This window comes from Pelodiscus sinensis, chromosome 13, assembly GCF_052426305.1.
Source record: "Pelodiscus sinensis isolate ZL-2025 chromosome 13, ASM5242630v1, whole genome shotgun sequence".
Taxonomy (NCBI): Eukaryota; Metazoa; Chordata; order Testudines; family Trionychidae; genus Pelodiscus; species Pelodiscus sinensis.
Genome location: NC_143064.1, coordinates 48,104,566 through 48,131,094, shown reverse-complemented (window position 1 = coordinate 48,131,094; position 26,529 = coordinate 48,104,566). Strand labels below are relative to the sequence as shown.

Sequence of the window (26,529 nt, the reverse complement as noted above, 5' to 3'; positions counted from 1 at the left end):
CCCTCTTCCCGCAGGCACCAACTGCGCCGCCAGCCCAACCCCGGGCCCCGCCAGCCGAGCTACGGGGAGGGCGAATGGCCAGCGCGCTGGGGGAGGCGGGCCGGGCGCGGCCGGAGGGGTCCCCGCAGTGCTGGCCGGGGAGCCGCGGAGAGTCGGCGCTGGGCGGGGGCCTGGCCCGGGCAGGTAGCGGCGGGGCCGGTCTGTGCCAGGTGCGCGCGGGGCAGACCCGAGGCTGGGAGCCGGCCGGCTCCGTGCGCCCTCACCTGCGGGCGCGGAGCCGGGAGGCGGGGCGGGAGGCGGCGCTGCTCTGCCCTGCCTCCCCGCTCGCCGCCGCTCGCGCCCCGGCCGGCGCTGTCTCTCCTGCGCCTCCAAGATGAGCGGGCAGCGGCGGGGCGGCTGCCGGATCCCGCTGGTAGGTCGGGGCGGGCGCGGCGCGGGGCGCGCGGCTCTGCCCGGCGAGGGAGGCCGCTGGGGCGTGGGAGCGGGCGGGCAGCGCCCCCCAGCCGGCTCCCCGGGGCAGCCCCCGGCCCGGGCCCGGCTCGCTGCTGGGGCGCAGGGCGAGCGAGCGGCGCAACCCGGTCCCGGCGCCGGCCCGGCAGCGTCCTTGGGCGCGGGGCAGGCGGGGCGTCCTAAGCCTGGCCTGGGCCGGGCCTGGAAGGGCGGCGGGGGCAGCACCCCCCGTGCGCAGGGCTGGCGGGTCCCAGAGCATGGTCCCCCCCCCCCAGGCCTTTCCCCCCGTGCTCTGCCAAAGCTGCTCGGGATCTCCCTTGGCGGGGAGGAGAGCGGTGGCTTGGCAGCCCCCCCCCCCCGAAGCGGCTCCCCCCATTCGCTTGCCAGGTCTCCTGCCGGCTGAGAGCAGTGAGGGGGGGGCCGTGCTGCCCTTCACATCTGGATCTTGCCCCTCACCGGGCTCAGCTGCCCCCCCCCCCCCCCCGGTGCACAATAACAGATGCACGGCCTCTGTCCCGGCTGGGCTCTGGCCTGTCCCCTCTGTAAGCCTGGGGGTCTGTGCCCGGGAGCCCTGGGTCCATTCTGGGCAGCAGGGTGGATTGGCGGGGGCTTCGGTGGCCACAAAGTTTAGTTCGGGGGGGGGAGCTCTGCTGTGGACTCCCAGGCGGAGCCGGGTGGGCGCCCGCGGGCACACCGGGCAGGCTCCTTGGCGTTCTGCACAGTGACGCCGGGGCTGGTGTTGCTACCGATGTTTTGCTCTTGTTTTCGATTGACTTTCTGCTTCTCCTGGGGAGAGCTCTGGGCTGGAAGCGCAGCGTGCGGGTGGAATTGCGAGGCTGGCAGTGGCGCTGGGTTAGCGCCGGGGTAACGCCTGGCTGGCGAGCTTTGTGGGGAAGCACAAGGTGTATGTCTCAGCTGTTCCGCGTGCGACTAGCCTGCTGCTATTGATCTGCGCAGCGGTGCCGGTGCTTGGCGGCAGCGCTCTCAGCGGGGCTGGGGGTTTGGCTTGCAGTCGGTGCCTCTCAGTTCTCTCCAGCCTCGGTGTGTTGGGATGTTCCTGGGCTAAGCGCTGCCTGTTCCCGGGGGCTGCGGGTGTAATGCCTCCTCCCTAGGGGACAGGCGTTCTGCAGCTGTGATTCGGTGGTTGTTGGCAGTGACTTGGCTAGAACTGCCCCACTCCAGGAGCTGCCGTGGCTTAGCCCACTGGTAGCCTGGCCCCCCTACAGCTCAGGTGGGGTGGATTTCTAGACTGTGTGGCCCCTACCTGGGTGCAGGGAGGACAGCATGCTGGGAGAGCGGAGAGCAGTGCCCGCAGCTCGTACTGGGGACCGAGCCAACTTGGGCCTGGGTTTGAATGGCGCCTTTTTCCTACGAATAATATTGAACACCCCCGTCTCGCTGCTGTAGAACAGGCCGAGTGCCCTGTGGGCAGCTGGCACTGGAGTCCTGCTCAGCAGCGGGGAGGCGAGAACATTCCCCATGCAGCCGATGACGGGCGGGTTTGAAGGTGGCAATGGTGAGCTGCCTCGGTTTCCTCTGGGCTGCTTTGTGCCGTGTCTGTCACTGCTGCTGCCCAGAAGTTGTTAGGAATCTGCTTGTGTTGCTTTTCCCTTGGCTTCTCCTTGTAATGAATAAATAATAAAGGCTGCTCAGCACTGACGAAACGCCACAACCTGCCTCCCTATGACAGCACAAAGCACACAAGTGACAGGAGCCGCGCGCGGGGTGACGAGCCCGGAGGAGGGTTGCGCGGCGTCCCAGAGAGGCGCTGGGGCTTGCTTGGGCGCGCCCGAGGTTTACACACAATGCCGACCAGTCTGTGCCCGCAGCAGCCTCGTGCAGGGCCAAGGGAAAGCTGCCTGCTCTGCTAAGAGTTACCCTGCCGGGTTTGGGAACCTTGCTCTGCTGAAGCTGCCGCTGCCGCTGCCGCTGATTGAGCCCAGCCGCTGCAATAGCCCGTTTGCATGAATAATGGGATCCGACAGCGTCCCCGGCAGAGGCACGACACGCTAAGTGACTGCTAACTGTTCTGTGTGCAGACAGACATACGTGTGCGAGAACACGGGGGCGGGTCCATTTCTGAGCTGGCTCGCGATTGGCGTCTGACTCTTAAAAAAAACGGGCTGTCGTTTTGAATCATGCGGAGGGCGGGGGGGGTCACCTTCCCCAGCGTATTTTTGCTCCTAAAGGTTGGCGGATGTTTTGGTTTGTTCTGGGGGAGGTGTCCGCTCCCTGCTGGGCGTTCCTCAGTCTCTTCTGCGTGTCCTGGTCCACCTGGCATGTCTCGGGCCGGGAGGAGAATTGTCCCACGGCGTGTCCCAGGAGGAGCGTTTTGGGCAGGCGGGTGCCAAGTGGAAGTGCTTTGGTTTTCACGAATGCCGAGCAGCCAGTTGCAAGCGAAGGCCATGCCGGCAAGAGACCGGCCCCTTGGGGTGTGGGTGCCTCCAGCCCGGCACTTGACACTGCTAAAAGAAGCCAAGACCGTTCTCTGTCCTGGGGGGCAGGTCTGCTGCGGGGGGCGAGCCATTGCAGTGTTGCGGGGCGGAGCACAAAGGCAAGGCAGACGGGCGCGTCGGAGCGGAAGCGTGTACGGCTGAGTTCTGCTCACGGTGAGACGGGCTTAGATCTGCACGTTGCACTGCCGTGAACGGATGCCACTGACCTCGTGACCCAAGATGGTCCTTGCCGCAAGCCAGCGAGCCGCTGGAGCCTCCTCCTGGGGTATTGAAACCCTGGTGCGGTTTGGGGGGGAGTGCAGACCCCGAGCTGCGGTGTGCCTGGGTCTGGCCCTTTGGCTGGGCTGCCGAGCTGCGAGTCGCGTCGCTTGCCAGCCCCTCGCAGCCAGCTGAGCGGAATGCTTGTCAGCTGTGCTGCTTTGGCTTTCGGTCTCATTCGAGCCCTTGGCGCTGGGTGGGTACCTGCCAAGACCCCGACCTAGCCCACCCCGGCTTCCGATCGCTCCTGGAGCTCGGGTGCTGGGCACGGGGCCCCTCCAGCCCTGGATTTGCAGAGCACCCTGCTTCACGGCTGCTGGTGGAAAGTTGCCTGGTTTTTTTTATTATTATTTTTCCCGAGAGCAGTTGTACGTTATGGCTTAATGAGAGCTCTGGTTTGGTGTCATCCATTATAAATGAGCAACTCTGTTAGTCACCCTGATTAATGAGCAGATCCACAGCGGGGAAGGAAAGGAGTGACCTTATTGGGCCTTTTGTTCGTGTTGTTTACTCAGTCGCGGCGCCGTGTACATGTAGCGACAGCACGGGCCTGGGACGTACGGGCCCAGGAACACGGGGGAGATCGGCTATCGCAGGAAGAATTCTAGCGCTCGCGTGAAGCCGAAGTAGCCATGTCGTGCTTCGTGGGCGCAGCGCCGCGAGAGCGCCTCCCGGCCCAGCAGAGCTCCCCGGCCGGCCGGACCTCGGGAATGGAATGTCTCGGCTCTTGAATCAGATTCCAGCTTCCTGTGTTCCCAAGGCGCCTGTTAGCAAACGCCGGCGGAACTCCTTCGCCCGCAGCCTCCGGCGCATTTCTGACCCTCTCCGGCTGCAGAGGAGGAAGCGGAATGAGGCCGTAGCCCAGACAGCGATCGGCTCAGCACTGCAGACCCGCCCTGGGCCAGGCCAGGAGGGGCCAGCGCCCTGCCGGATTCAGTCCAGTGTGTCTCCCTTGTTGGCTTCCAGGCCCCTACCCCCCGTGCTCCGTGGCCCCTCCCCGAGCCCCTAGGAGTGAGGGGCTGGCTGGGGTAACAGGCAGCTCCTTTGGCATGGCTGGATGGCCCGGCTCCTCTCAGGAAACAGGCCGGGGAGCCACAACTGAACGCAACAGCTGGGCGGGGGGAGGGGCAGCCCCATTTCCTCCTGCTGCGGCGGGGTGGGCGCCCCAGCCTGGCGCTGCTTGTGCCCTGCCCTCGCTCAGCATCTCTCTTCTCGCCCGCTTCCTTGGGGCCTCCCCTCCAAAGGGGCTTGCTGCCCTCACCCCTGAACACCTGGACAGGGCGCGGGGGTGGGGCTGGCAGCTCTTGCAGCCGGCTGCCTGAGAGACCCTGTGGGGTCCAAGAGGGAAGGCAAGTGGCTTTGCAGGGGCAGGTGGGCAGATCCGCGGGCTGTAGCTGCAGTCGTGGGGGAGCAGGAATGGCACCGGGGCCGCACGGCCCTTCTTGCCCTCCTCCCTGGGCTTCCCGGCCTGGCCTGGGGCCTCCAGGCGCTGCTGGTCGGCGCGCTGTCACGTGATGCCCATCAGTGCCGCGACGCGTCTGGTGTGGCATGTGACAGGGAGCCTCTCCCCGGGGACCCTGCGGGACGCGCGGGGCGTCTGGAAGGAGTATGGCTGAGGATGCAGCCCTGGGGCCCCGAGCGGCTCAGCGGCTCCACCTCCACCAAGCAGAATCTTGCAAACAGGCCCCCCTGTAATAGCTGGTATGTAAAATAAGCTTCCCCCCCCCATGGAGGAGAAACCACGTGAGCTGGCAGGAGGCAGCAGGTCTCCACCGACTGATTTTTCCAACCCCCCCGGGTGTGTTGCAATAGTCTGTGCCCAGCCCTGGCCACTTGTCCCCGCGGGTACCGGCCTGGTGGTGGGACTGTCACTGCCTGTGCTTGGCCGCCTGACGGGGAAGGTTGTCTGCCTGCCTGTAGCGGCTGTGGAAGGCGTCTCCTAGGGCGGGCAGGGCCTGAGTACCCAGCCGCGAAGACTCGGCTCTCGGAAGAACCAGCGAAGGGCACGAGGCCGACGTCGTCCCCCTTCGCCTGCCCCTTTCCTGACAAGCTCATCTCATTAGTGCTGCTTTTGCCTCTCGCGCCGTCCCGCCCGGTCCCCCGGTCCCGGCGCACTGTGCCCGGGAGGCGGCCTCCCTTGCGGGCAGGGCACGAGGAGGGATGGTTTTCAAGTGGCTGAGTCCGGAGGGGAGAAGGCCAAGGCCGATGATCTAGCTTCGGGCTGGCTTGCAGAGACTCCAGCTGCATCTGGCTTCTCAGCCAAGCGGCGAGGAAATCGGGAGGATCACTTGGCAGCAGGACCGCTCCCTCTCTAGCAGCGGTGAGCGCGCGGCCGCGTGAGCCTCTCCCCGGAGCGGGGCGCGGGGCGAGCCAAGCAGCGTGCCGGACCGTGCCGTGTGTCGCTTTCCTGGTGGTCGAGGGCAGAGGCTGCCTCCTGCTCTCCGCCCATTAGCTCTCGGGCTGTGCCCTGTTTGCCGTGTGAATTGGGGCAGGAGTGTGAGCATCCGGCCCGTTCCAGCCCGGTTCTGCGCGGCGCCGCCGAATAGGCAGCAAACGTTCCTTAAGGGAGCTGGAGAGTCTTTCCCAATAAAACCCACATGCATTATTTAACATTGCGCTAACTAGGATATGACCAGAGGGAGAGACGTGCGCCGCATACTCCTGCGAGCAGCCAGGCTTAATAATGCCGCCTCTCCCCACCTGCTGCACGTCTGCGCTCTGGACCGGGGAACCGCGGCCCGGCCCGAAGGGAAGTCCGACCAGGCTCCGCGTGCCGCCGATCAAAGGAGCATGCGGGGAGCCGGGTGCAAAGGGCGTGCTTGTGCGTTCTTCCCCAGCGCCGCGCGTGCTTTGGACTGGGGCTCGCCGGCCTCTCAGCAAAACGCCTGTTGGTGCATCGGGACGTCAGCCATGCACATTAGCGGCCAAACTCCCTGTGTCCCCAGAGCCTCCACGCAGGGCGAGCGAGTTGTGTTGATCTTTACAGCTCTTTAGGAGTCTGCTGCAGCCGCTCTGGGCGGACGTGCCCCTGAAGTCAGGATGGAGATGGGACTCAGCGTCTCAGAGCAGAGGTGCGAAGCCCAAGAGCTGGGGAGCTCCTTATCTGCGATGCCGGGTCGGAGTGGGGCGAGATTCTCGCCTCTTGGGGGGCCCCGACTGACAGGTGCGTTGTTACCGGAGCGCCTGTTGAATAGGGACTTGACTCAGTCGGTCTGTTGGTTTATATCCTGCTTTACAGACACGGTAACTAGACCACACGGCGGGAATGGCCTAAGGAAATGTCATTTCAGTCCAGTTCAGGGTTAATCGAGCAGAGCAAAGTCCCCCCAAAAAGTCTTTGCTCTGGGGAGTAAGTGGGGGCCGTTACAAGGGCCTGTTTCAGCACCAGCGTAATCTGAGCAGGCTGGGAGAAAAGCTTCATGGGAGTGCAGAGCAAAGATGCTGAAAAAGACGCCACCTGCATGCAGCCTCCTTCAGCGCAAGCCAGAGATGCCACTGAGCCTGAGAAACGTGTGTGGTGGGCCCAGGAAATCCAGCTGTGTGACTGGCCTGGTGAGACTTGGGGAGCAGCAGGCTCTTGGCTACTGTGCTCCCCAACGGCTGTGCCGAGCCATGGGGCTGTGCCCCGAGGGCCAGGTCTGTGGGGCTCTGTGCGGCGCCTGCTCGATTGGTTTGCATCTCCTGGAGGGTTCCCAGCGGTGCCCCCGAGAGGAGGGGGAGGGGACACACCTGCGGTTAAGTTACGTTGCTTAGGGCGCACGTTAGCTGGCGTCAGGAGAGAAGCGGGCTCAGGCCGGCTGGCCGAGTGCGTTCCTCGGGTCCCGTGCAGGGTGCTCCGGTGGTGATCCGTCCTGCTGGGGGTGCCTGCATTGCCTCCCAGGGCAGGGCGGGGGCGGAGGTCTCCTAAGGCTCCTGCAGTCGGCTGCTGCCTGAGCCAGGCATGTCCGGTTCCCAGGCACAGGCCCCAGGCTGCGAGGTTTCCCTGAGCCTGGGCAGTGCCCGTCCCTAGCTCGGACTCGCTTCCCTCCTTCCTGCATGGCAGGGCCATGTTGGGTTTGGGAGCAGGGGAAGGGCTTGGGGAAAGTGCCCAGCCCCCGCGGAAAGCGGGGAGTAGCGCTGGGGAGCCCAGAGCGTTAGCGAAGCGCTGGCCTGGGTTGCCGGGGTTTCTGACGCGGCGCAGGGTGACAGCAGGCGCTGGGAGACGCAGGGCAGAAGAGATCCAGAGCCGGAGAGTCGCGGCGGAGATTTATTGGCACGGTCGGCATCAAAGCGCTGTGTTTATCTGAAAGCATCTGACACGTACTTACAGCTGGCGCTTGGGCGTTTCTGGAATTCTTCCGGCCCAACGTTCGGGGAGAAGCTTTCCCACACGTTGTCTGTCTCCTAAACTTTCTGCACACACACCGAAAGCTCGTTCCGGGCCCAGGCGGGCTGTCAAGCATTCTCCGCCAGCTAGCCGCGTGTGAGCGCTGGCGCCCTGATCCCGTCTCCTCAGGCCCATGAATTGAGTCTGACGCCTCGGGAGCCCCGGGAATCCCTCCCCGGAGCGGAAACGTTTGTCCAGGGATGTGAGCCGCGCAGCAGGGGACTCGGGGCCACGTGGCTCTGGTCTGACAGGCCAGTCTGCAATTCACTCTCCACCTTCCCTGTTCGCTGGCAGGACCCTGCCCCCCGGAGCCTGCCGGAGCCCGAGACGGTCCTGTTCATTTAGCGAAGGGGCCCTGCTTTCTCCGGCGCTGGGCTTTCCGTTACGAGGGTGGGGAGGGGGCGCTCTGCGACGTCTGAGCGCTCCTGGGGTGCTTTGTCCACCCTGCAGTGGGCTCTGGCTTTCCCTGGCGGCTGCCGGGTGCTGGGAGCTTTGCACGTGCAGGGGAAGGGCTGGTTGGGGCCAGTGTCTATCGCCTTGCAGGATGGGGGCAGGGCCTAGCGGGCCCCTCCCGGTGCCCCACTCCAGCTCTGCGCCGGCCGCCCTGCTCCTTGGCTCGCAGGGCTGCAGTCCCCCTGCGATTCCCCACCAGCCCCGCAGCGCTCCGCTCTCGGCCAGGAGCCAGGCCTGGCTCGGGCGGTCTCCGCACTGTTCTCTGGCGTCGCTTCCCAAACTCCCTTCCCTTCCCTCCTCCCTCCCCCCTGCGAGCTCGGCCCTTCCTTCAAGAGAACACGTGCAAAGAGTGTTCTGATTCCTGCCCCCGCACCTCTCCTCCGCCAGACCCCCCCATCCCGAGAGGTTTGGAAAACTCCCCCTCCCTCCCTGCCTGGCCATCCTGCTCGGACAGCGCCTAGTACAGCTACAGCCGGGCACCCTGCCCTTCCTTAAAGGGGACTCCCCCGGCTGACCAGTCCAAAGCCGCTGCCTTGGCCAGGTTCCTGCCTACACCAGCTGGGAAGGAACTGGTCAGCCTGCCCCCCCCCCCCCCCGTTTGCCCACTGCGGTCGGCCGGCCACACACTGCGAGGCGGCGCTCGGGCAGGGGTGCCAGGCTGCGAGGCCCGGGCTGGATTGAACGCAGCTGCCCGACCTGAGCGGACAGGCCAGTCGTGACTCTTTCTGCACTAGCGTGAGGAGCCCCGTGCAGCCGCGAGGTCCTGGCCTTCCTACCGGTGTCGCCTTGGTGCTCCGGGGCCCGCATGAAAGGGACAGTTCCTGTTAGCCCCCAGCACTGAATCAGTTACCAGCCAGCGGGAGCCCGTCGGGTGCCAGGTGATTGGCGCCAGTCCATTGAGCTAGGCGCTAGGTGACACTGGACAGGCTGCGTGCTCCGGGCCGTCCCAATGCTGGTGTAGGGGTGGTGTGCGGCTGGCGCCTTGCGTGCGGCTGTGGGCACAAGGCAGCCCGGGCGGGGGGTGGAAAGGCTTGGTCATGTCACCGAACCACAGCTGGAGTCCCACGTGCCTTGGGACGCTGATATCCATTGCAATGTGCAGGCCAGCTCCTTGTTTGCTGCGTCCCCTTTCGGCCTCATGCATTCTTCCCGCCGCCTCCGCCTTGCCTCGCCTCACCCCCGCCCATCTTCTCTCTCACACGGGAGTGTGGGCTGGTGGTGAGATGGGGGCGAGGCGCCAGTGGGCCTGGTTCTGTTTCTGTCTATGGCCATGGGCATGTCACCTAATTTCCTGTTGCTCAGTGTTCCCTTGACCTACCCGGCTGTCTCTGATGCCCGTCACTGCCGCCTGTGGGCTGGTCCAGAGCGGTGAGGCTGCATCAGCAGTGTCTGTCCGCAGAGCTCTGAGATCCATGGCTGAACGGCATTGTGCACATGCAGACTAGCTTGCCCCATGCCACCGAGGACTTTCTGAGCGCCAAGCGCTCCCAGTGCCCGGCGAGGCGGGAGAGCCGAAGTCTGTTCTGGGCGTTGGGGGACTGAATTGACTTGACCTCCTGCCCTTTCACGGCGGTTTCACGAAGCCCTTAGCTGTTGGTCGAGTTTGCTGTGTGGGACCTGGGAGAAGTGCCCCCCCACCCCGAGGCGCTTTCTGGAGAGCAGAGCGGCACGGCGGCTCTCGGGAACATGCTGCCTGTGGATGTCGTGGGTTTTCTCGCCAGCTCCGTGACCGTTGCAGTGTCTTCCGCTGCTCAGTGCAACCCCGAAATGCCAGCTACAAAGGGGTTTCCTTTCTCCTCAGTAAAGGAAACCGCGGTGTACCAGAGCAGGCGTTATCCCACGTACAGCCCATAGTGGACGTGGCCTGTCACGGAGAGCTGTCCGGGCCCCGGGGGAGGCGGCAGGTCCGTTGCCAGTCTGGCTCACTGCCTCGCATCTGGAAGTGCCCCCAAGGAAGGCCGGGCACTGCAGCTGCTGGACGGAGAGACGCTGCAGCCTCGCTCTGCTGCAAAACTACTCCAGGCCAGACCTCAGAAAATCGTTTCTAGCCGTGCCAGCCGTCAGGGCGATGCCTGTCAGTGCGCAGGGATGGCAAACTTGGACGTGCAGACGTGTACGTGGCAGCGACAAATGGCAGGTGGTTGAATTATCTGGTCTGTGACGTGTCCTTAGATGCCAAGGGGGGCAGAGTTAAGCGTAGGGGCTGCTGGGCTTAGCAAAAAGATTCCCTTTCTTGCCCCCAAGGAAATTCAGCCTTCTTTAGTTGGTGCCCTTGTGTTCCCTAGTGGTTAGAGCTCAGGGTCCGTACTGGGAGTGGCGGTCATTCGTTCGGCGTCACTGTGGCCACCAACAGCCACGGTGCTGGACACAGAGCAAGCCACGGCCTGTAGAAGAGACAGGCCCTGCCGTGGACGGGGTGGTCTGCTGAGACAGAGCTGAGAGGCTGGGGACAAGATGGGCAGTGGGCGCTTTGGGGGGTTCTTTTGACACTGGGGGTGGGGCGGGCCAGTGTCAGTTTGCTGCCTGGTTCTGGCCTGACGCTCCGTATGGCTTTGGGGAGGTCTCAGCTCTGTTTCTCCAGCTCTGAAGGGGCCTTCACCCAGGCTGCTCGGAGATGCCGGCCTGTTTTCTCTGCCCGCTCCGGGTGTAACTCACCTGATGTCACGTGTGGCACTGGCCTTGATGACCTCTTCGTTCTAGGGGAGCAGCGTGCCGGCGGGGGGTGTCCCGGGGCAGCAGCAAACAGCTGTGGCCCCTGGCTAGGCCGTGCCAGCGTCCTGCTGTCCCTGCACCGGGATGCCCAGCCACGGCAGCCCGAGAGAAGCGGCTGCTGGCTGCCCGTTGCTTTCCCCCTTTGTGTGACCGGGCCTGGATCCAAGCGGCGGCCGGGCGTGCGGTCTCTGCTAGAACCCGCCTAACCCGCCCCAGAGCAGACAGGCCGGTTTTCAGCTCCGGGCAAGTCTGGCCGCTTCCCGTGTGGCACACTGGAGCCTGGGCTGGGGCTGGCAGCCTGTCGGGGGGGGGGGGGATCGTTCCCAGTGTCCAGGGCGGGACGGGGCACTGGGGCTGCTAGCCAAGGGAGGAGGAGTTCAGCTTGAATACTGGAGGTAACGCTCCCGGGGCCCTGTGCCTGTCGGCCGTTAGGGTCGCCTCAGAGGCTCGCTGGGGCCCTCTCGCCCTGTCCTAGAGGCCAGGCCACTGGCGGGGGAGAAGCCCGGTGGGGTCCCAGCCTCTCCGGGGGGGCTGTGTGGCCTGGGGAGGGTTGGGGGAGCCCGGCCTGCCTGCTGCTCTGGGTTCTGCCCAGGGACCATGGGGCAGTGGCCACAGGCGGGTTTCCTCCATTCCCTTTTCCCTGAGCCGCTTGCCCAAACAGCCCCCCTCCCACCCCTGCTTCCTGGGACCCGAGCGAGTCCGTCCTGCTGCCCCTCCGCCCGCCGCCTCCGCTCCCTGCGCCTCTCTGCAGGGAGGCCTTTTGAGGCCACGAGATCCGTGTAGGATCTTTGGAGACTAAAGCCTGTGAGAGATCGAGTGGTAGCCAGGGCAAAGGGAGACCGGAAGAGGAGAAGGATGCTACCGAGAAGCAAAATGATTTCAGTCCACTGGGTAAAGGTGAGGGACGCAGAGCGCGAGGTCTGCTCGGAGGGATCAATGAAGGAGCAGCAGTTCTTCAGGGCTCTGTGACGGCTGCCAGCCAGGCTGGAGGAATTCAGAGCCGAGCTGCACGAAGATCACGGGATCGCTGCTCCACAGGAGTAAAACCTCATCCACTGCGCCTTTAATTTCAGAAAGGGGAGAAGAGGGACTTGCAGCTCAGTAAGTTTCTGGGTTTGCCTTTCCAGTGCCAAGAAAATAGTTGTGAAAATAATTAAAACTGGAGTTAGAAAATACTGGGCTGAGCATGAGCGATCAGGGATACCCAAGGATGTGGAAAGCTAGGCATGTCTAGCCTACGGGATTCTCTGGGCATGTCCATAGACCGGTAACGGAGAACTGGCTGAAATCATGACTGCATTTGGACTTCTAAAAGACTTGGTCCGAGTCCGCGAGTCATTCAAGAAATGAGGCAGCCACGGGAGGAGAGTAAAGCTTTAGCGCGAATTAGCAATGGACGGAGAGTCGGGAAACGAGTCAGAATCTGCACACACGCACGCTCCGTTTTCAACGTTGCCGACGGCTTTTTACGTTCCAGGTTTCCATTCTGGGCTTGGTGGTATTAGTCTCGTACTCTCATGCACACGCAGTACGAAGGCGCCAAGTCAAGCCCGCCAAAGTTAGGACATGCCGTAATTGAGGCTGCCGGTCTGAGCTTCTTTTGGCCCTCTTGTGCATATGCTTTGTGACCGTCTTTAATTGCACCATCACACTCTGTGTGTTCCAGAGCCCCTGCCTCATGCAGAGCCTTTAATTATCTGCAAAAAGAGTTGACTAGTGAGCTGGCAAAACTTGCAGAAAACCCATGATTATTGTGATTAGTCAGTTCTCAAGAAGATGGAGGGATTGGAGGACGGTTTTATACACTCAGGTGAATGGCAAAGCAATAGCAGGTGAAATTCAGCATTGACAGATGCAAGAGAATGTGCATTGGAAGGCAGGGTGTGATCGATGCATGCACTTAAGGTGGGTTCTAAATTAACTCTAATTACTTAGGCAAAAGGCCTGGATGCCAGTGAACACCTATCAATACATCTGCTGCTCAGTATGCAAATGGCATAATGAACCTGTGGAACTCATGCCCACAGGACAGCACTGAGGCCGAGCACTTAGGCAGATTAGATTTGTGCGTGGGGGAAGAGATCGTCCATAGGACTGTATGAAAATGAGCGTGTTTCGGGACCAGTCAGATGGGACCGTGAAGGAATGTTCTCTTTGTGGAGGTTCTTCCACGTTTGGCTCCTAGGGGGTTTCCGGCGGCAAAGGAGCCGTAAGCGCGGCTGTCGGGAACAAACCAGCAGTTCGTGGAGTCAGGCTGGTTCGCATCCCCGTGCTTTGAAAGGAAGGTGGAAATGACAGGGCAGCTCCTGGCATGGGCGAGTGGTCAGCTGCTGAGCAATTCATGACAGAAAGCAGCCGGTTCCCCAACTTTTTCCCAGCAAGACTCATTTTCAGACGCTTTGTGTCTGGAGCCTGCATGGAGTGGCCTCCCGCACGCAGTGGGACCTCGCACCGGCCGGCCGCACAAGATAGCACGGTGCAGAGGACGTGCACACCCGGAAGCCAATCCGCTGCTTGAGCGTCCCCGCTGGGGATCACAGCTCATAGGTCGGGAGCCGATGCCATGAAGCGGGCAGGCGCAGTTCCCTTGGGAAGATCTTCCTTGCCATTGGAGCTACCGCAGGGAGTGATGGTGCGTTGGGGTTTTCCCGTCTCCTGCACCCCCGTAGTGGCACGGACAGACTCCCCCAGCCAGTAGAACAGAGGGAGTTTATTGCTTCTCCAGGATACAGCACAGCACAGATGGAATCTGGTTCCAGGGCAGGCCTAGGATGCCTCAGCCCCCCTTGAGATGGGGGAGCCTGGGCCCCTAAATCCCAGCCCGTTTCCTAGGCTGCTTCCTCCATGATACCAGCCAGAAACCTCCCTAACTCACTCACTTCCAGCCCTGCCCCCAGCCAGGGCTCCACTCCCCTTCTTCCCATTGTTCCGTTCCCTGGGAGATAACTGGTCGGACAGGTTCAAAACCCCCTTTGCATAATGACTCATCCCCTGCCCTGCTGGGCTGTGCTGCAGACAGCGGAGGTCACTCACAGCCCACTGCCCAGCATAGCAACCAGCAAGGTACCTCCCCGCTACGTCACACAGGGTTACTAGCCAGTCACCCAGGGACTCCCCCAGGAAGGGTGCAGGGATCTTCCCTTTATAAGCTTTGCTCGCCGAGTCTTTGCTCATGTGAGGCAGCGAACCCTCCTTCTTCGCCTCAGGTCCGAGCAGACTGGGCTTCTTCAGGGCTCCTTCTGCGGCTCTTGCAGTGCCACTGATGGGAGCGAGCGAGTCCTGGGAGTGGGCCCCGCTCTCCGTACCCGCTGCCCAAGTCTGCGCTAGTCAAAAGGCAGCAGGAGGGTTCAGCTCAGCAGGGCCTCGCGACTCGGCTAGTGACAGAAGCTGAGGCCAGGGGGCTGTGGCGATCCCGGTGCTCCGGACGGGCCAGAGGGAGCACGGTGGAGTTGCTAGCCGTGGTGGAGAAGAGTAGCCAGCGTGGTGGTGAGACAGCGGTTGAGCCCAGTCGCTGCCGTGGGCGCAGGCCTAGATATCGCACAGGAGGATGGGGGAGTCCGCACTCCGGAGATGATGGCAAAGCTGACTCGGCTGCTGCCCTGGCTCTGCCACGGCACCGCCAGGAGCGGGGGTTGGGGACTGGCGCCAGGGCAAAGCTAGCGCTGGTGTCGGCTGCCTCTCTCCACATGTGCTTGGGCACCACTGCTTTGCCACGCTCCCCAGTGCGCCGGGGGCTCTGGCGAGGCTGCTGCAGCTGCCGCCGGTCTGAGGGTTGCAGTGCGGGGTTGCAGAAACTCCCTGGGCTGGTGCGGGAAGAGGAGCGCCTGCTCGAGGCACTGGCGGGTGGGAAGAGATCCTCCGATATGCAGGGACGGGCTTAGGCATGTTGCCACAAGCAGCCCTGCGACTGAGCGGCTGCAGCCGTCTGCAGCTGGGCTGGGAAGCCGGGTCCCCGGGATGCTGCCGCCCGTCCCCTGGCGCTCAAGGAGTTGTGCTGGGGCTGCCCCTGCGTGATCCCAGCGGCTGCTCTGGGCTTCAGGCCTGTTCCGGAGACGCTGTCCTAGGAGCTGGAGGTGGAAACGCGCGGCGGGAGCCGAGGCAGCAGGGGGAGGGACCGGCCTGGCCCTAGGACTGACTTGTGTCCTGCCCAGGCTGCCCCGCTCCTGCCTGTCAAACCGTCCCTGCCTGCCCTGCGCCCCGGCCCGGCTCTCTGGCCTTCCTGGCCGCCCCCTCCAGTGGGGCACCTCCAAAGTGCCCCCCAGCTGCCAGAACGCACCCTGCCCCACTGGCTTCCACAGCGCCCCGTCTGGGCACAGACTCCCCTAGCTCCGAAATTACCCCCCCCCCCGCGGGACTGTGGCTTCGAGGGGCGGCCTCTGCCCTTCCCGGGGGAGGCGCTCGGAGAGCCCTGGCGATGGCGTGTGGCCCAGCCAGCCCGGCACCGCGCACCCAGCCAGCCACGGGGGCACGCCCACGGCTCTCCCCAGATGGCTGCTGCCTTGCACCGTGGTGCGCGAGACCAGCCTGGCCCCAGGCCTGCGCTGAGGGGCTGGGGCAGGTGGGCCTGTCGGCACACGAAGGCACCACGGCTCTGGCTGGTGCCACCCGTGACAGCAGGGAGATGGTGCCTGGGGTGTGGTCGAGGCCGTGGCGCCATGTGGGGGAGGGGCAAGTCCACTCAGCTGGACCCAAGGGAAGAGCTGTTGTTTTGGAGTTGGGGGGGGGGGGGGATCTTTCCAGCCATGGAGCTGCCGGAACCGTTCACACGGGGTCGTTGCTGGGATGCAGGGCTCCCCTCGGGAGCAGGGGTAGTGCTGGGAGGGGGCCGTGTGCCGCTGCAGTGGGGTTCTGGCCCCTCGCGTATCTGTGGGATTTTGCCTAGAACGCCGTGCAGGGCCCGGGGCGGTGGACGAAAGCCGCTCTGGTTCAGCAGGCTGAGCCGGGCCCCGGGATGCAGGAAGCGGAAGGTTAGTCCCATTTGTGACACTGGTTTGCTCTCTCGCCTCTCTGTGCCTTAGTTTCCCCCTCACTTAACTAGCGCTCACCCACCTCTGGAAGGCGTAAGGGCGACTGAGCCATCGGCATCCGGCCCTCTGCTAGCTCTATGCTCAGGCCTCCCCTGTCGCGTCCGAAGAGGCTGCGAGGTTCCGCGCTCGCGGAGGTGGGATACGGGCGATGGGACATGGTGATTCGGGGGATGTGAAAACGGCCTCGTGTGAAGGGCTCGCTGGCAGGAGGGGACGGGCACCCGCTGGCTCCACCATGGCGCGGCGCTCCCCGACGGCGCTGCCCCACGGTGCTCCCCGACGGCGCTGCCCCACGGTGCTCCCCGACGGCGCTGCCCCACGGTGCTCCCCGACGGCGCTGCCCCATAGCGCTCCCCGATGGCGCTGCCCCACAGCGCTCCCAGTGGCGCTCCTCGACGGCGCTGCGGCTGCTGCAGGCGTGGGAGGAGACGCAGCGCTGCCCGCCCCTGGAAATGCGGCGCCTGGCGTTGTGCGCAGGAGGCTGCTTCCGTGTGTCTCGGGGGTGTGGCCAAGGGAGCCACGGGTGCCCAGCTGGAGTGACTGGGCTGGGGTCATTGGCTGGTTTTCCCCTAATTTTCAAGGCAAAGGGCAGGCTGGATAGCCGACCCCCCTTTGCCGAGAGGGTTTGGCAAAGAGCCCTCCCCCCGCGTGGCTGTGTGCGGCGTGCCCGGGGCAGGGGATGCAGGACCTGCCCAGAGAACAGGGCTGGCTGCTGGTTCAGAGAGGCCCAGACTTGGGGGGCAGGGGGAGCTGAGGAGCTGCCCTGTGGGAGGGAGGGAATCAGCTGCCCCATTCCTTGGTGGAGAGCCCCCGCTGGGCTGAGGGGAGGGGGAGGCCGTGGGGCTAGGGAGGAGCCTTCCCCAGCAAAGGGAGATGGCTATGGGGCGTGGGGGTCGCTCTCAGCAGGCAGGTCTCTGTGCCGGCCGGGGAGCAGAAGGGGAGGAGCAGGAGCTGTGTGTCTTGCCCTGGGCGAGCGGCGGGGGAGTTTGAACCGAGCGCGTGCTCTGTGTGTGAGCCCGTCGCCTCCCAGGCCGGGGCAGGGGAGCTGACTAACGGGCAGTTTGCCAGCCCCCCCCCGACACAGAACAGAACTTGGGGGGGGGGGGGGCGTGCTGCCAGATACAGCCAGACTGTCCCCCAGCTCGCTGGCTGGCCTCTGCCCGGTGCCGGGTGTCGGGAGTCCTCCCCGTGCGCCCTCTCCGCGCCTGGCTTGTTGGAAAGGACCATTTCCGCCTGGACATGGCTCTGCCAGGCAATCTGCGCCGCACCCGGCTGTTGCCTGCCCCGCAGGTGTTTGCCAGGGACACATGGCTGCCAGATAGGGCTGCCAGATGGTTTCAACAAAGACACCGGACATACTTGACATTCCATCACAATCGACATTGCACCTGAGTTAGAAAATACCGGACGTTCTATTGTCTCGTTTCCATTGTCTCAGCGTGTTTCCCGAACAGAAAGCTCAAATACAGGACTGTCCTGTTCAAAAGCGGACACCTGGCAGCCCTACCTGCAAAGGGGGGGTGTGGGGAGGGCCATGTGGAGGAACAGAAAGGGGGCACGAGGAGGCCCCCCGTTTTTTGGCATGGGCACCGGGGATGGACCTCCCACGATTCGCCAATGTATTGGAATGATCAACCCCTCCCCCCAACACTGCACCAGGCCTGTTAATAACCGGGGAGTGTCGGAGCATCGCTTCCGCTCTGGTCCAGCTGCTTGAGGAGCAGCTGGCAGGTGAACACTCCGAAGGGCCTCATGGCTCCTTTTTGTGAAGCCAGCTGACCTGGGCCGAGGGGGCGGGTGCGGGACGAAAGGGACCAGCCAGCGTCGGAGTCTGTGCTCTGTGAAATCAGCCAGGGGCTGGTCTCTGCTCGGGAGCGTGTTCTGCCATGCATCTCCCGGCTGGCATCTGAGCCGTTTCAAGCCTGCTCAGGGGCCCTGTGTTCTTCCAGCTGGCGGTGATTTAGGATCCCCTGCATGCTTCCTTGCAGTGCTTTGGAGAAGAGAGTGAGCGAGTCTCTACCCTTCCAGCCTCTCACTTCCTTCCCCCGCCCCCCGGCTGAAGAACTGGTTCAAACACGCAGCAACAGAACAATACGTGGAGTCCCTGAGCACTTTGCTGGGCCAGAGCTGTTCCAAGACCCTGTCCCTCGCTCCCTTCCCATGCCTCCTCCGGCACCCTTTACTGATTAGAAGGCAGCGGCTTCCTTTCACGGGAGAGAAGGTTTGAGGGTTATATCCCTGCTGCTTGTTTTCCCTCTGTGACGTGCACCTGGAACACTCGTGCACACGGGACGGGCACACGCCCCTCTCGGCTCGTCTGCATCGCTTGTGACAAAGGGTGAAATGAGCCGGTTTCCCTTCTGCATTGGCGGCTCATGTGTCCGTCCCAGGCGCGAGGGAAAGCCTTGTCCCAGAGCGGTTCCCCCTCCCCCGCACGTTTCCTGTCTGAAAATATTCCTGCGGACGGTGAGCCCGCGTCCCGGCTGCATGCGAGCGGGGCCCTGAGGGGGCGAGGAACGGGCATGACGCCCCCTGCCGTGCTCGCGGGAAGGCCGGGCATCGCCTCTGACTTCTCTCCCTCGTGCCCGAGAGAGGCCTGGTGCCAGGCCCTGTAGAACGGAGCCGCTGCTGCCTTCCCTCTGGCAGCTCCAGAGGTCTCCTCTGGGCAGTAGCTTGCGCTCACCCTGCCCCTCTCTCCTCTCCTCTCCGCAGGTCTCTCCCCGGCGTCCCTGCTTTCTGAGGCTGCGGCAGGGCTGGCTCCACTGAAGATGGAAACGCTGGAGTCGGAACTGACCTGCCCAATCTGCTTGGAGTTGTTCGAAGACCCGCTCTTGCTGCCGTGCGCCCACAGCCTGTGCTTCAGCTGCGCCCACCGCATCCTGGTGTCCAGCTGCTCCTCCGGCGAGCCCCTCGCTGCCTTCCAGTGCCCCACCTGCCGCTATGTCATCTCCCTGAGCCCCCGCGGCCTGGAGGGCCTCAAGCGGAATGTGACCCTGCAGAACATTATCGAGCGCTTCCAGAAGGCCTCCCTGAGCGGCCCCAACTCCCCCAGCGAGAGCCGCAGAGAGCGGGCGCGCCGCCGGAGCCCGGCCATGTCCAGCGACAGGGTGGCCTGCCAGTTCTGCGAGCAGGAGCCGCCGCGGGACGCCGTGAAGACCTGCATCACCTGCGAGGTGTCCTACTGCGACCGCTGCCTGCGGGCCACGCACCCCAACAAGAAGCCCTTCACCAGCCACCGCCTGGTGGAGCCCGTGCCCGACGCGCACTTCCGCGGGCTCACGTGCCTGGAGCACGAGAACGAGAAGGTGAACATGTACTGTGTCGCCGACGACCAGCTCATCTGTGCCTTATGCAAACTGGTGGGGCGCCACCGGGACCACCAGGTGGCGTCGCTGAGCGACCGATTCGAGAAGCTCAAGGTAAGAGCCGCGAGCGGGGGAGGGAGCGCGAGGGAGCATTGCATGCTGGGGCCTGCAGGTCCAGGGGAAGCGTCCTGGGTCCTGTTCCGCGCGGGGCTGCCGGGTTCAGGGGCCGAGCCCTAGTGGCAGGAGGAAGGCTGGTGCTTGCTAGGGGTTGGGCAGCCCTGTTGGGAGGGACCGAGTCCGCCGCGGGAGGGTTTTCCAACCTCAGTCGATTCCCCCTCGTCAGTGTCCTTTGCGCCGGCTCCGGAAGGCCCGCAGGCGACGGGGAGCGGCACAGGCCTTTGGGGCGAGCTGGCCGCCGGGGGTTCAGCGAGCCGCAGGAGAGACCCTGCTTGGGGGGGTGCAGGACCGGCCTTCGTTTTCTGCTGCTCTGCAGGTCACGACCCCCGTCCTCGGGCCACAGACGACAGTGCGAGCCTCCCCGGGCCCCATGCAGGGGGACGGGACCGTCCCAGAGAATGCAGTCTGGTTCTGGGCCGTAGCCCCGCGCTTGCTGGAGGAGTGGGCTGGGGCGGGGCACTGGGGGCAGTGGCCATGCGGGCCTGGCCTCAGACCTCTGGCAGCCTGTCACTGGGCTCCAGGGCTTCTGACAGGCCCTGGCTTCTGAGCCACTGGAGGCCGTGTCCCCCCCCAGCGCGCCCGTCCCCTCCATCCAGGGCCCAGGCCCCCGCGCTCGTAGCAGCCTGTTTGTCCCCTAAGCACAGAGGGCTGCTGTGGCCATTTGTCCCTGGCGGCGCCAGCGGGGACGTGTTGGGGGCTTTACTGCCATCCCTCCCTGGGCGGCTCCTCCCCAGCTTCCTTGGGGTGTCCCGGGGGGCTCTTGTTCCGTGCAGTGCGGCCTGGAGGAGGCAGTGACTCAGTGCTACGTAGTCAGGACACACGCTGCCCAGGGCAGAGCCGACTGGGCACTGGGGCCGCCTCTCCCGGTGTGGTGGCCTGCCTGGAGAGGAGCGGTGGACACGCGAGCGGTGGCCCTGCCCACTAGACGTGCAAGATGGCTCGGTTACGCGGCTGGCAGGGCCGGCGCCTCCCTCCCCATGCGTCTCGGGGCCTGCTGGTCCAGCCGGGCAGCCGAAGTCAGCGGGGCTGAGGCGTCCTGGGCACCCTGGCTGGCCCCTTCTGTCCAGCCCGGAACCAGGCAGGTCCTAGGCGTCTGTTCCTGGGGCTGGCGTGTGCTCTTGCTAGCTGGGGGGTGCCCTGGGAACCTCCCATGCCCAGCTCCGCCTGGCTGCTTGTCAGCCCTTTCAGCTCTTCCCGGACAGCCTCTGGCCCCTTTCCTCTGCCCGCCCCCCTCCACTGCCCGCTAGCCAGTGCCACGGCAGGATCTGCACCGGGGGCAGCCTCCTCCGGCAGCACCAGCCACAAACGCCCGGGCGCCGCTGATGTGCAGTGCGCACGTGGCACCAACGTCTCCCCTCCCCGGCGGCCCACACTCTGCCAGCCGTGGCTTTCAGGGCCACAGCAGCCCCCAGCAGGGCACTGCTGTCGCGCAGCGTACAGGGCAGGACCAAGCAGCAGGGGAGATCACGTGACTTGCACAAGGTCTGTGGTTGAGCTGGGAATTGCAGCTCCTCTGACCTGTCCATCCTCCCGCTCTTCCGGCCCACCTGCCTTGCGCCTCCTCCACCTCCCTGCGGACACACACCTGGTGCCTTGCTGCCTCGCTCTCTGGGCTAGGGAGCCGGCCCTCTGTAGTCTCCTGTGTTCTCCTTCGGGAATCTCCCCTGCAGAGAAGCAGCCGAAATGGGGGCTCCCCCTCCCAGCACGAGCCCGTGGGATGTGTTTGATCTGGGCGGAATTGCAGCTCTGCGCTCTCCAAGCCGGAGAGATCAAACTCCCTGCCACCCTTCCCACGGTCCCGGAAGAGCCCTTTGAAGCTCGGTTTTTAAGCAGCGCTAGTGGCTCTACTGAATCTCCTGTGAACCTGCCTGGCTGACGCTTGACCTACATACCAAACATCAAAGGAGAACTCTCCCCTGCCCCCATGCAGTCCGTGCGAATCTGCAGCATGATTTCAGTTCATTTTCTTTGCAAATAAAATTGCACATACACACAGCTTGTTGCACGACGGAGTCCGCTGGTAAGACTCCAGCCTGCTTTCCTGTGCGCCTGACTTTGTCTTTGGTTCAGTTGAAATTTTTCAGGCTTATTCTCAGCCCCAAAGTGATTTTTTTTTTAAACATTTGAGCAAAATCAACTCGCTTGCTTTTGTTAGGGTAGGGGGGAGAAATCCTTTCCCCGCTCTCGCCAAACTCTCAGGTGCTTTGTCATGCACAGCGTAGATTTCTAATTGGAGACTGACGATTGGACACTGAAACGTTCCGGGGTCCAGTCCTCACCGAGGGCTGTTCTCCAGACTAGTTTGCACCCACAGCAACAAACACCAACCACAGATGGTTTAAATGACTCTTCTGCACGTTTATAGTACAAGAATGCAGGCCAAGGGCTGCCGGAGAACCAAACGAATGAAATGGTAGCAGGTGAAACAGACAGCATTTGTACGTCTCTGGCCTGCCCAGGTCTCTTATTAAAGTGTCTCAGATACCCCGGTGTGATAAATAGTAAAGTCTAGTGGCGATCTCTCCAATGGAGCTGCTGACTTCAGGGGCTCTCCGGGACTCAAGCACCCGGGGAGATGGGGGGGGGGGAGAATAAGGGGTGTGCAACTCCCACCAGCCACAGCTGTTTGGCAGGACTGCTGATCAGCTGTCTGGCGTCTGTTGGGAGGTGCTCAGTGGAGCACATATAGCAACAGGCCTCGGGGGAGGGGGCAGGGCTGGGGCAGAGCGAGGGTGGGGCCTTGAGGGTGGGGGCAGGGCCTTGGGGTGGAGCAGGGGTGGACTCCCACTGGAAAAAATAGAAGTCGGTGCCTGTCCTCTGCAATAGTGTTGGTTCATCGTTCTGGAGATGTTCTGGGTGTTGGCGTTTCCATGCGAAATGGCTGGTGAAATGGGGATTACCGTGATGTTCTGGGTGTTGGCGTTTCCATGCGAAATGGCTGGTGAAATGGGGATTACTGTGATGTTCTGGGTGTTGGTGTTTCCGTTCGAAATGGTTGGTGAAATGGGGATTACTGTGATGTTCTGGGTGTTGGTGTTTCCGTGCAAAATGATTGGTGAAGTAGGGATTGTGATGAGACTGGGAAGAGACTGTTTAAAGAGGAGGCTACAAGAGGCCATGCTGAAAGGGATGGGGAAGGTTACTTCAGGAGATCCCCAAGGATGGGTCTTAGGTCTAATCTTATTTACCGTTTTCGTTAAGGACACCGGCACAAAACGTGGGGCGTGCCGATGAAGTGTGTGGCTGACGCAAAGGTGGGAGGCATTGCTGGGATGGAGGAGGAGTGGAGAGGAGGGCTTCAGAAGTGGGTCTAATAGACACCGGATGAAAAGTCCTGGTGTGAAGGGCAGGGGACTTCAGGGCTACCACGGTTTTTGCTGTAAACTGGGGGTGTGTCATCTGGAGGTGACGCAGGAGGGGAAGGAGCTGGGTGACGGAGCTGCCCACGGGATGTGGCTGTGAAAAAGGCTAATCCAGGCCTGGCATGCACCTGGCCAGGTATTTCTCGTGAGGCAGGAACGTGTCAGTACCATTCCAGAAGCCTCTGGTGAGCCCTCCCCTGGCCTCTGCCACGCAATTCTGGCCTCCTGTGTTTAAGAGGAGAACTCGAAATTGGAACAGGCGCCGAGAAGGGTTACCCAGCCGATTGGGTTAGTCTGTTTCAGCAAAACCAGCAAGGAGTCCGGTGGCACTTTAAGGACTCACACACTTATTGGGGCATGGGCTTTTCTGGGTACCCCTCAGTTCCTCAGAGGCTGAAGGGAAAAGCAGACCAAAGGGGAAGGGATACAGAGATGGGAGTGTGGCATCAGTGCTCACGGAGACCTGCCTCACAAGAGGAGACTTATTTAGCCTGGCCAGAAGAAGGCCGAGGGAGGTACGATTGCTCTGCATGCGTACATCAGAAGGCTGTCCCCACGGAGAGAGAGGAATTATTTATCGGTTAATGTTGGCACTAGTACAAATGGATAAATTGGCCATTGGTAAGTTTCGGCTTGAAATGAGATGACTGTTTCAGACCCTTAGGGGAGCAATGTTCTGAAACAGCATCCCAAGGGAGAAGTGGGGGGCAAGGAAACCCCCAACTGGCTTCAAGACTGAGCTTGACCAGTTTCTGGAAGGGGTGGTTTGATGAGATTGGCATGTGGCCCGATGAGATTGGCACGTGGTCGGGGGATGGCTCCAATGGCTCTTTCCCTGGTGTCTGGCTGGCAGGCTTCGCTCACGTGCGCAGGGTCAAACTGACAGGCATATTTGGGATCAGTAAGGAATATTCCCCTGGTCGGATGGGCAGAGACATTTGTGGTTTTTCACCTCCCTCTGTTGCACTGGGCAGGTGTTGCGCGCTGGTTTGGACTAGAGTGAATGGCGCGTTCTCTTCACTTGAAAGTCTTTACATCAGGGGTTGAGGACTTCAGAGTGACTCAGCCAGAGGGTACGGGCCTATGATGAGGGGTGGGAGAGTGAGGTTCTGAGGATACCCAGATGAAGGGGCTGGTCGTAATGGCGGTGACTTAGCCAATTGCACATACCTGCAGGGACTTCCAGGAAATCTCTCGGCTGTGCAATGTGACAGTCAGTGCGGCTATGCAAACCTTTCCTGGGCATTGCCTGGCTTTCGACTGATTCTTTTTTAAACCGCTAGTGTGACATTCCCCTGAGCATCTTCCATTAATACAGGTTGCAACGGGAACTGTTTGAAATGTTTTGTTTGGAGCTTTTGTCCGTAAAAAAATAGCGGACTCCTCACACCTGACATGTCGCTAGGAAATGGCCAGTTTTGATTAAACCGTTGCATTTTTTTTCATAGCAAATGAAAAATGTTACTTTTTGGACAAACTTTTTTACACCAAAATTTTCAGTAAAACCAAAAAGCTTGCCCGCTGAGCCAAAATGTTTTTGTTGCCAGAAAGCAAAGCAAAAAGTTTGGATGTTTAATGTTTAATGAAAAACCTGAATAATTTTGTAGTAAAAAAAAAAAAAAAATTCTCAGAAAGACAAACGTTTCCTTTTTCATCACATTTTCCCCTCCAGAAAAATAATTCCACCAGAATCCTTCCCAGCTCTGATTTCTGCCCAGGAGTGTGGGTTTGCAGCGGGGGTGTCTAGGCAGGAAGAGGCCACCTCCCCGCTTTTGGCCATCCTGCTTGTGCATGTGCAGTTCTTGTGGGAGACGCTGTTTTCCTCTCCCTCGACGTGGGGTCCTTGGTAGGGTGCTTGCCTGGAGCTGCTCTCCAGAGAAATGCTCACAAGGATTTCTTCCCGGCTTGCTCCTCCTTCTGTTCCCTTTCTTCGATATTCACTCTACGTGTTTCTTCCTGCATCCCGTGCGCAGCGTAGGACTTCCCACGTCAGGGCAAACCAGCGGCCCGTAGAACCCTGTGTCTGAGGGGGACCAGTACTGGCTGCTTCAGAAAAGGTCCAAGTAACGCTGTGCTGGACGGCTCTGATAGAAATGTTTTCCTTGCCCCAGGCAGCTAGTGGCTGGCTTGTTCTCCCCAGCATGGGAGTTAACGTCCATCTGAACGCTTAACTGAGTTTGTACAGCTGCGTGTTTTCCTGTTCACAGGAATGCACCATCCTCTTCTGAACCACATCACGTGCTGAGCATTAGTGGTATCTGCTGGCATTGAGTTCAACGCGTGGCTTACACAGTGCCTGAAAATGTGACTTTTCCCCACTTTTAAACTTGTTGCCTTGTAATTCCATTAGTGCGTCCCCGTTATCTCGTATTAATAGGCCTGTCCGGTGTTTCCATTCCGGTCTTGGCCTGCAGCAATGAAGCGGCTAGCGCTGGACATTGTATTCGCTGAGCTGTGTGATAGCATAGCCCCTTTTCAGGACTGCACCGTCGGGTCAAAGCACCAGCGTTGGGGTGGAAGCCGTGTTTGCCTGAGCTGTGCCCAGCGATGCTCGGGTCTTTCTCTCCTGTGGTTGCAGGTCATCGGAAACCTGTTGGTGACTTAAGCTGTGTCTAGACTACATCCCTTCTCCCGAAAAGGGGATGTAAATTAGACACTTTGAAATTGCAAATGAAACCGGGATTTAAATTACTCCTCAAAAAATGAGGTTTACAGGATCTTTCGAAAAAGGGTTTTATTTTCGAAAGATCCCCGTCTAAACTGCCGTTTTTCTATCGAAAAGCCCTGTTTCGAAAAAACCCACAGCCGCCATTATGCAAATGAAGTGCAGGAAATTTAAATCCCAGCTTCATTTGCCATTTCAAAGTGTCCAGTTTAGATCCCTTTTTCGAGAGAAGGGATGTAGTCTAGACGCAGCCGTACGAGCGTAGGAACAGAGATTGTTCCTTCCCTTATGCCTTGCACTTGCCTTTCCGTTCTGTGAGCTGCTGCTGTCTTCTCCAGGCGCTCTGCTTCGTTAGAGCCTTTCTCAAGTTCCTCACAGGCCTCTCTCTGATGACACAATTTTGCGTCACCAGGAAATTGTCCCCTTCTCTCTCCCCTCTTCTTCCAGATCACCAGTTGCACTGAAGTCATTTTGCAGGGATACCTTCACCATCCTTGCATTCTAAACACTGGCCCTTAACCATTTCCCTTGTTCATAGACCCCTAGAACTGGCAGGGACATTGAGAGGTCGTGTCCAGCCCCCTGCTCTCCCGGCAGGACCAAGCACCATGTAGACCATCCCTGAGAGGTGTCTGTCCAACCTGCTATTAAATATCTCCAGGGATGGAGATTCCACAACCCGCCAAGCAATTTATTCCAGCGTTTGTCTGCTTTCTCTCTTGTCTAGGCCTGGCCAAAAATGTCCCATCCAACTGGTTTTGAGAGAGACTTGGATTTGACAGGATGATTTATTTTTTATGGAAAAGTGGCTGCTTTCCCTGGAAACCTTCAGTTATTTTCCTGAAAAATGGAATGCCAGAAAACAGAAATACTTTGCCTACAAAATGTGATATTTTGATTTGGGGATGTGGCCCTGGCGCCCCCGCGGTGTTTGCCTTGAATCCCTGTTCTGTTCCCCCAGCCCGACTCCCCAGCAGGATTGGGATGCCAGTTAGGGTTGCCAGATAGTTTCACAAAGAATACCGACCCCCCCCCCCCAAAAAAAAAACACCAGGAAAAAAATCTGTTGAGGGGAAAAAAAAGGGGGAGACCAAAAAAAAGGGGGGGGCACTGTGCCTTTAAATGGCCCCGCGCTCAGTGCCCCCCATCCCAATGCACTCACCCCGGCCTCAGAGCCAGGCCCCCCACAGCATGCCCCATCCCAGTGCACTCACCCCTCCCCCTGAGCCAGGCATCCCCAGCGCCATCCCCTGCTCCCCCTTCGCTACACCTCTGCTGCGCTCCTCACTGTCCTGCCC

At 61.6% G+C, this 26,529-nt stretch overlaps 1 protein-coding gene across 2 annotated transcripts in view; it reads left to right on the top strand.

Annotated features, from left to right (window-relative positions):
- Positions 1-286: 286 nt before the first annotated feature.
- The window catches only part of MID2 (midline 2), a 160,659-nt gene continuing 134,416 nt past the window's right edge, over positions 287-26,529 (top strand). For both annotated transcript variants that reach the window (XM_089781689.1, XM_075896588.2), the window contains exons 1-2: positions 287-412; positions 18,435-19,141. In XM_089781689.1, coding sequence (XP_089637815.1) covers positions 18,491-19,141 — 651 coding nt within the window. In that variant the 5' untranslated portion in view covers positions 287-412; positions 18,435-18,490. The remainder of the gene's footprint in view (positions 413-18,434; positions 19,142-26,529) is intronic.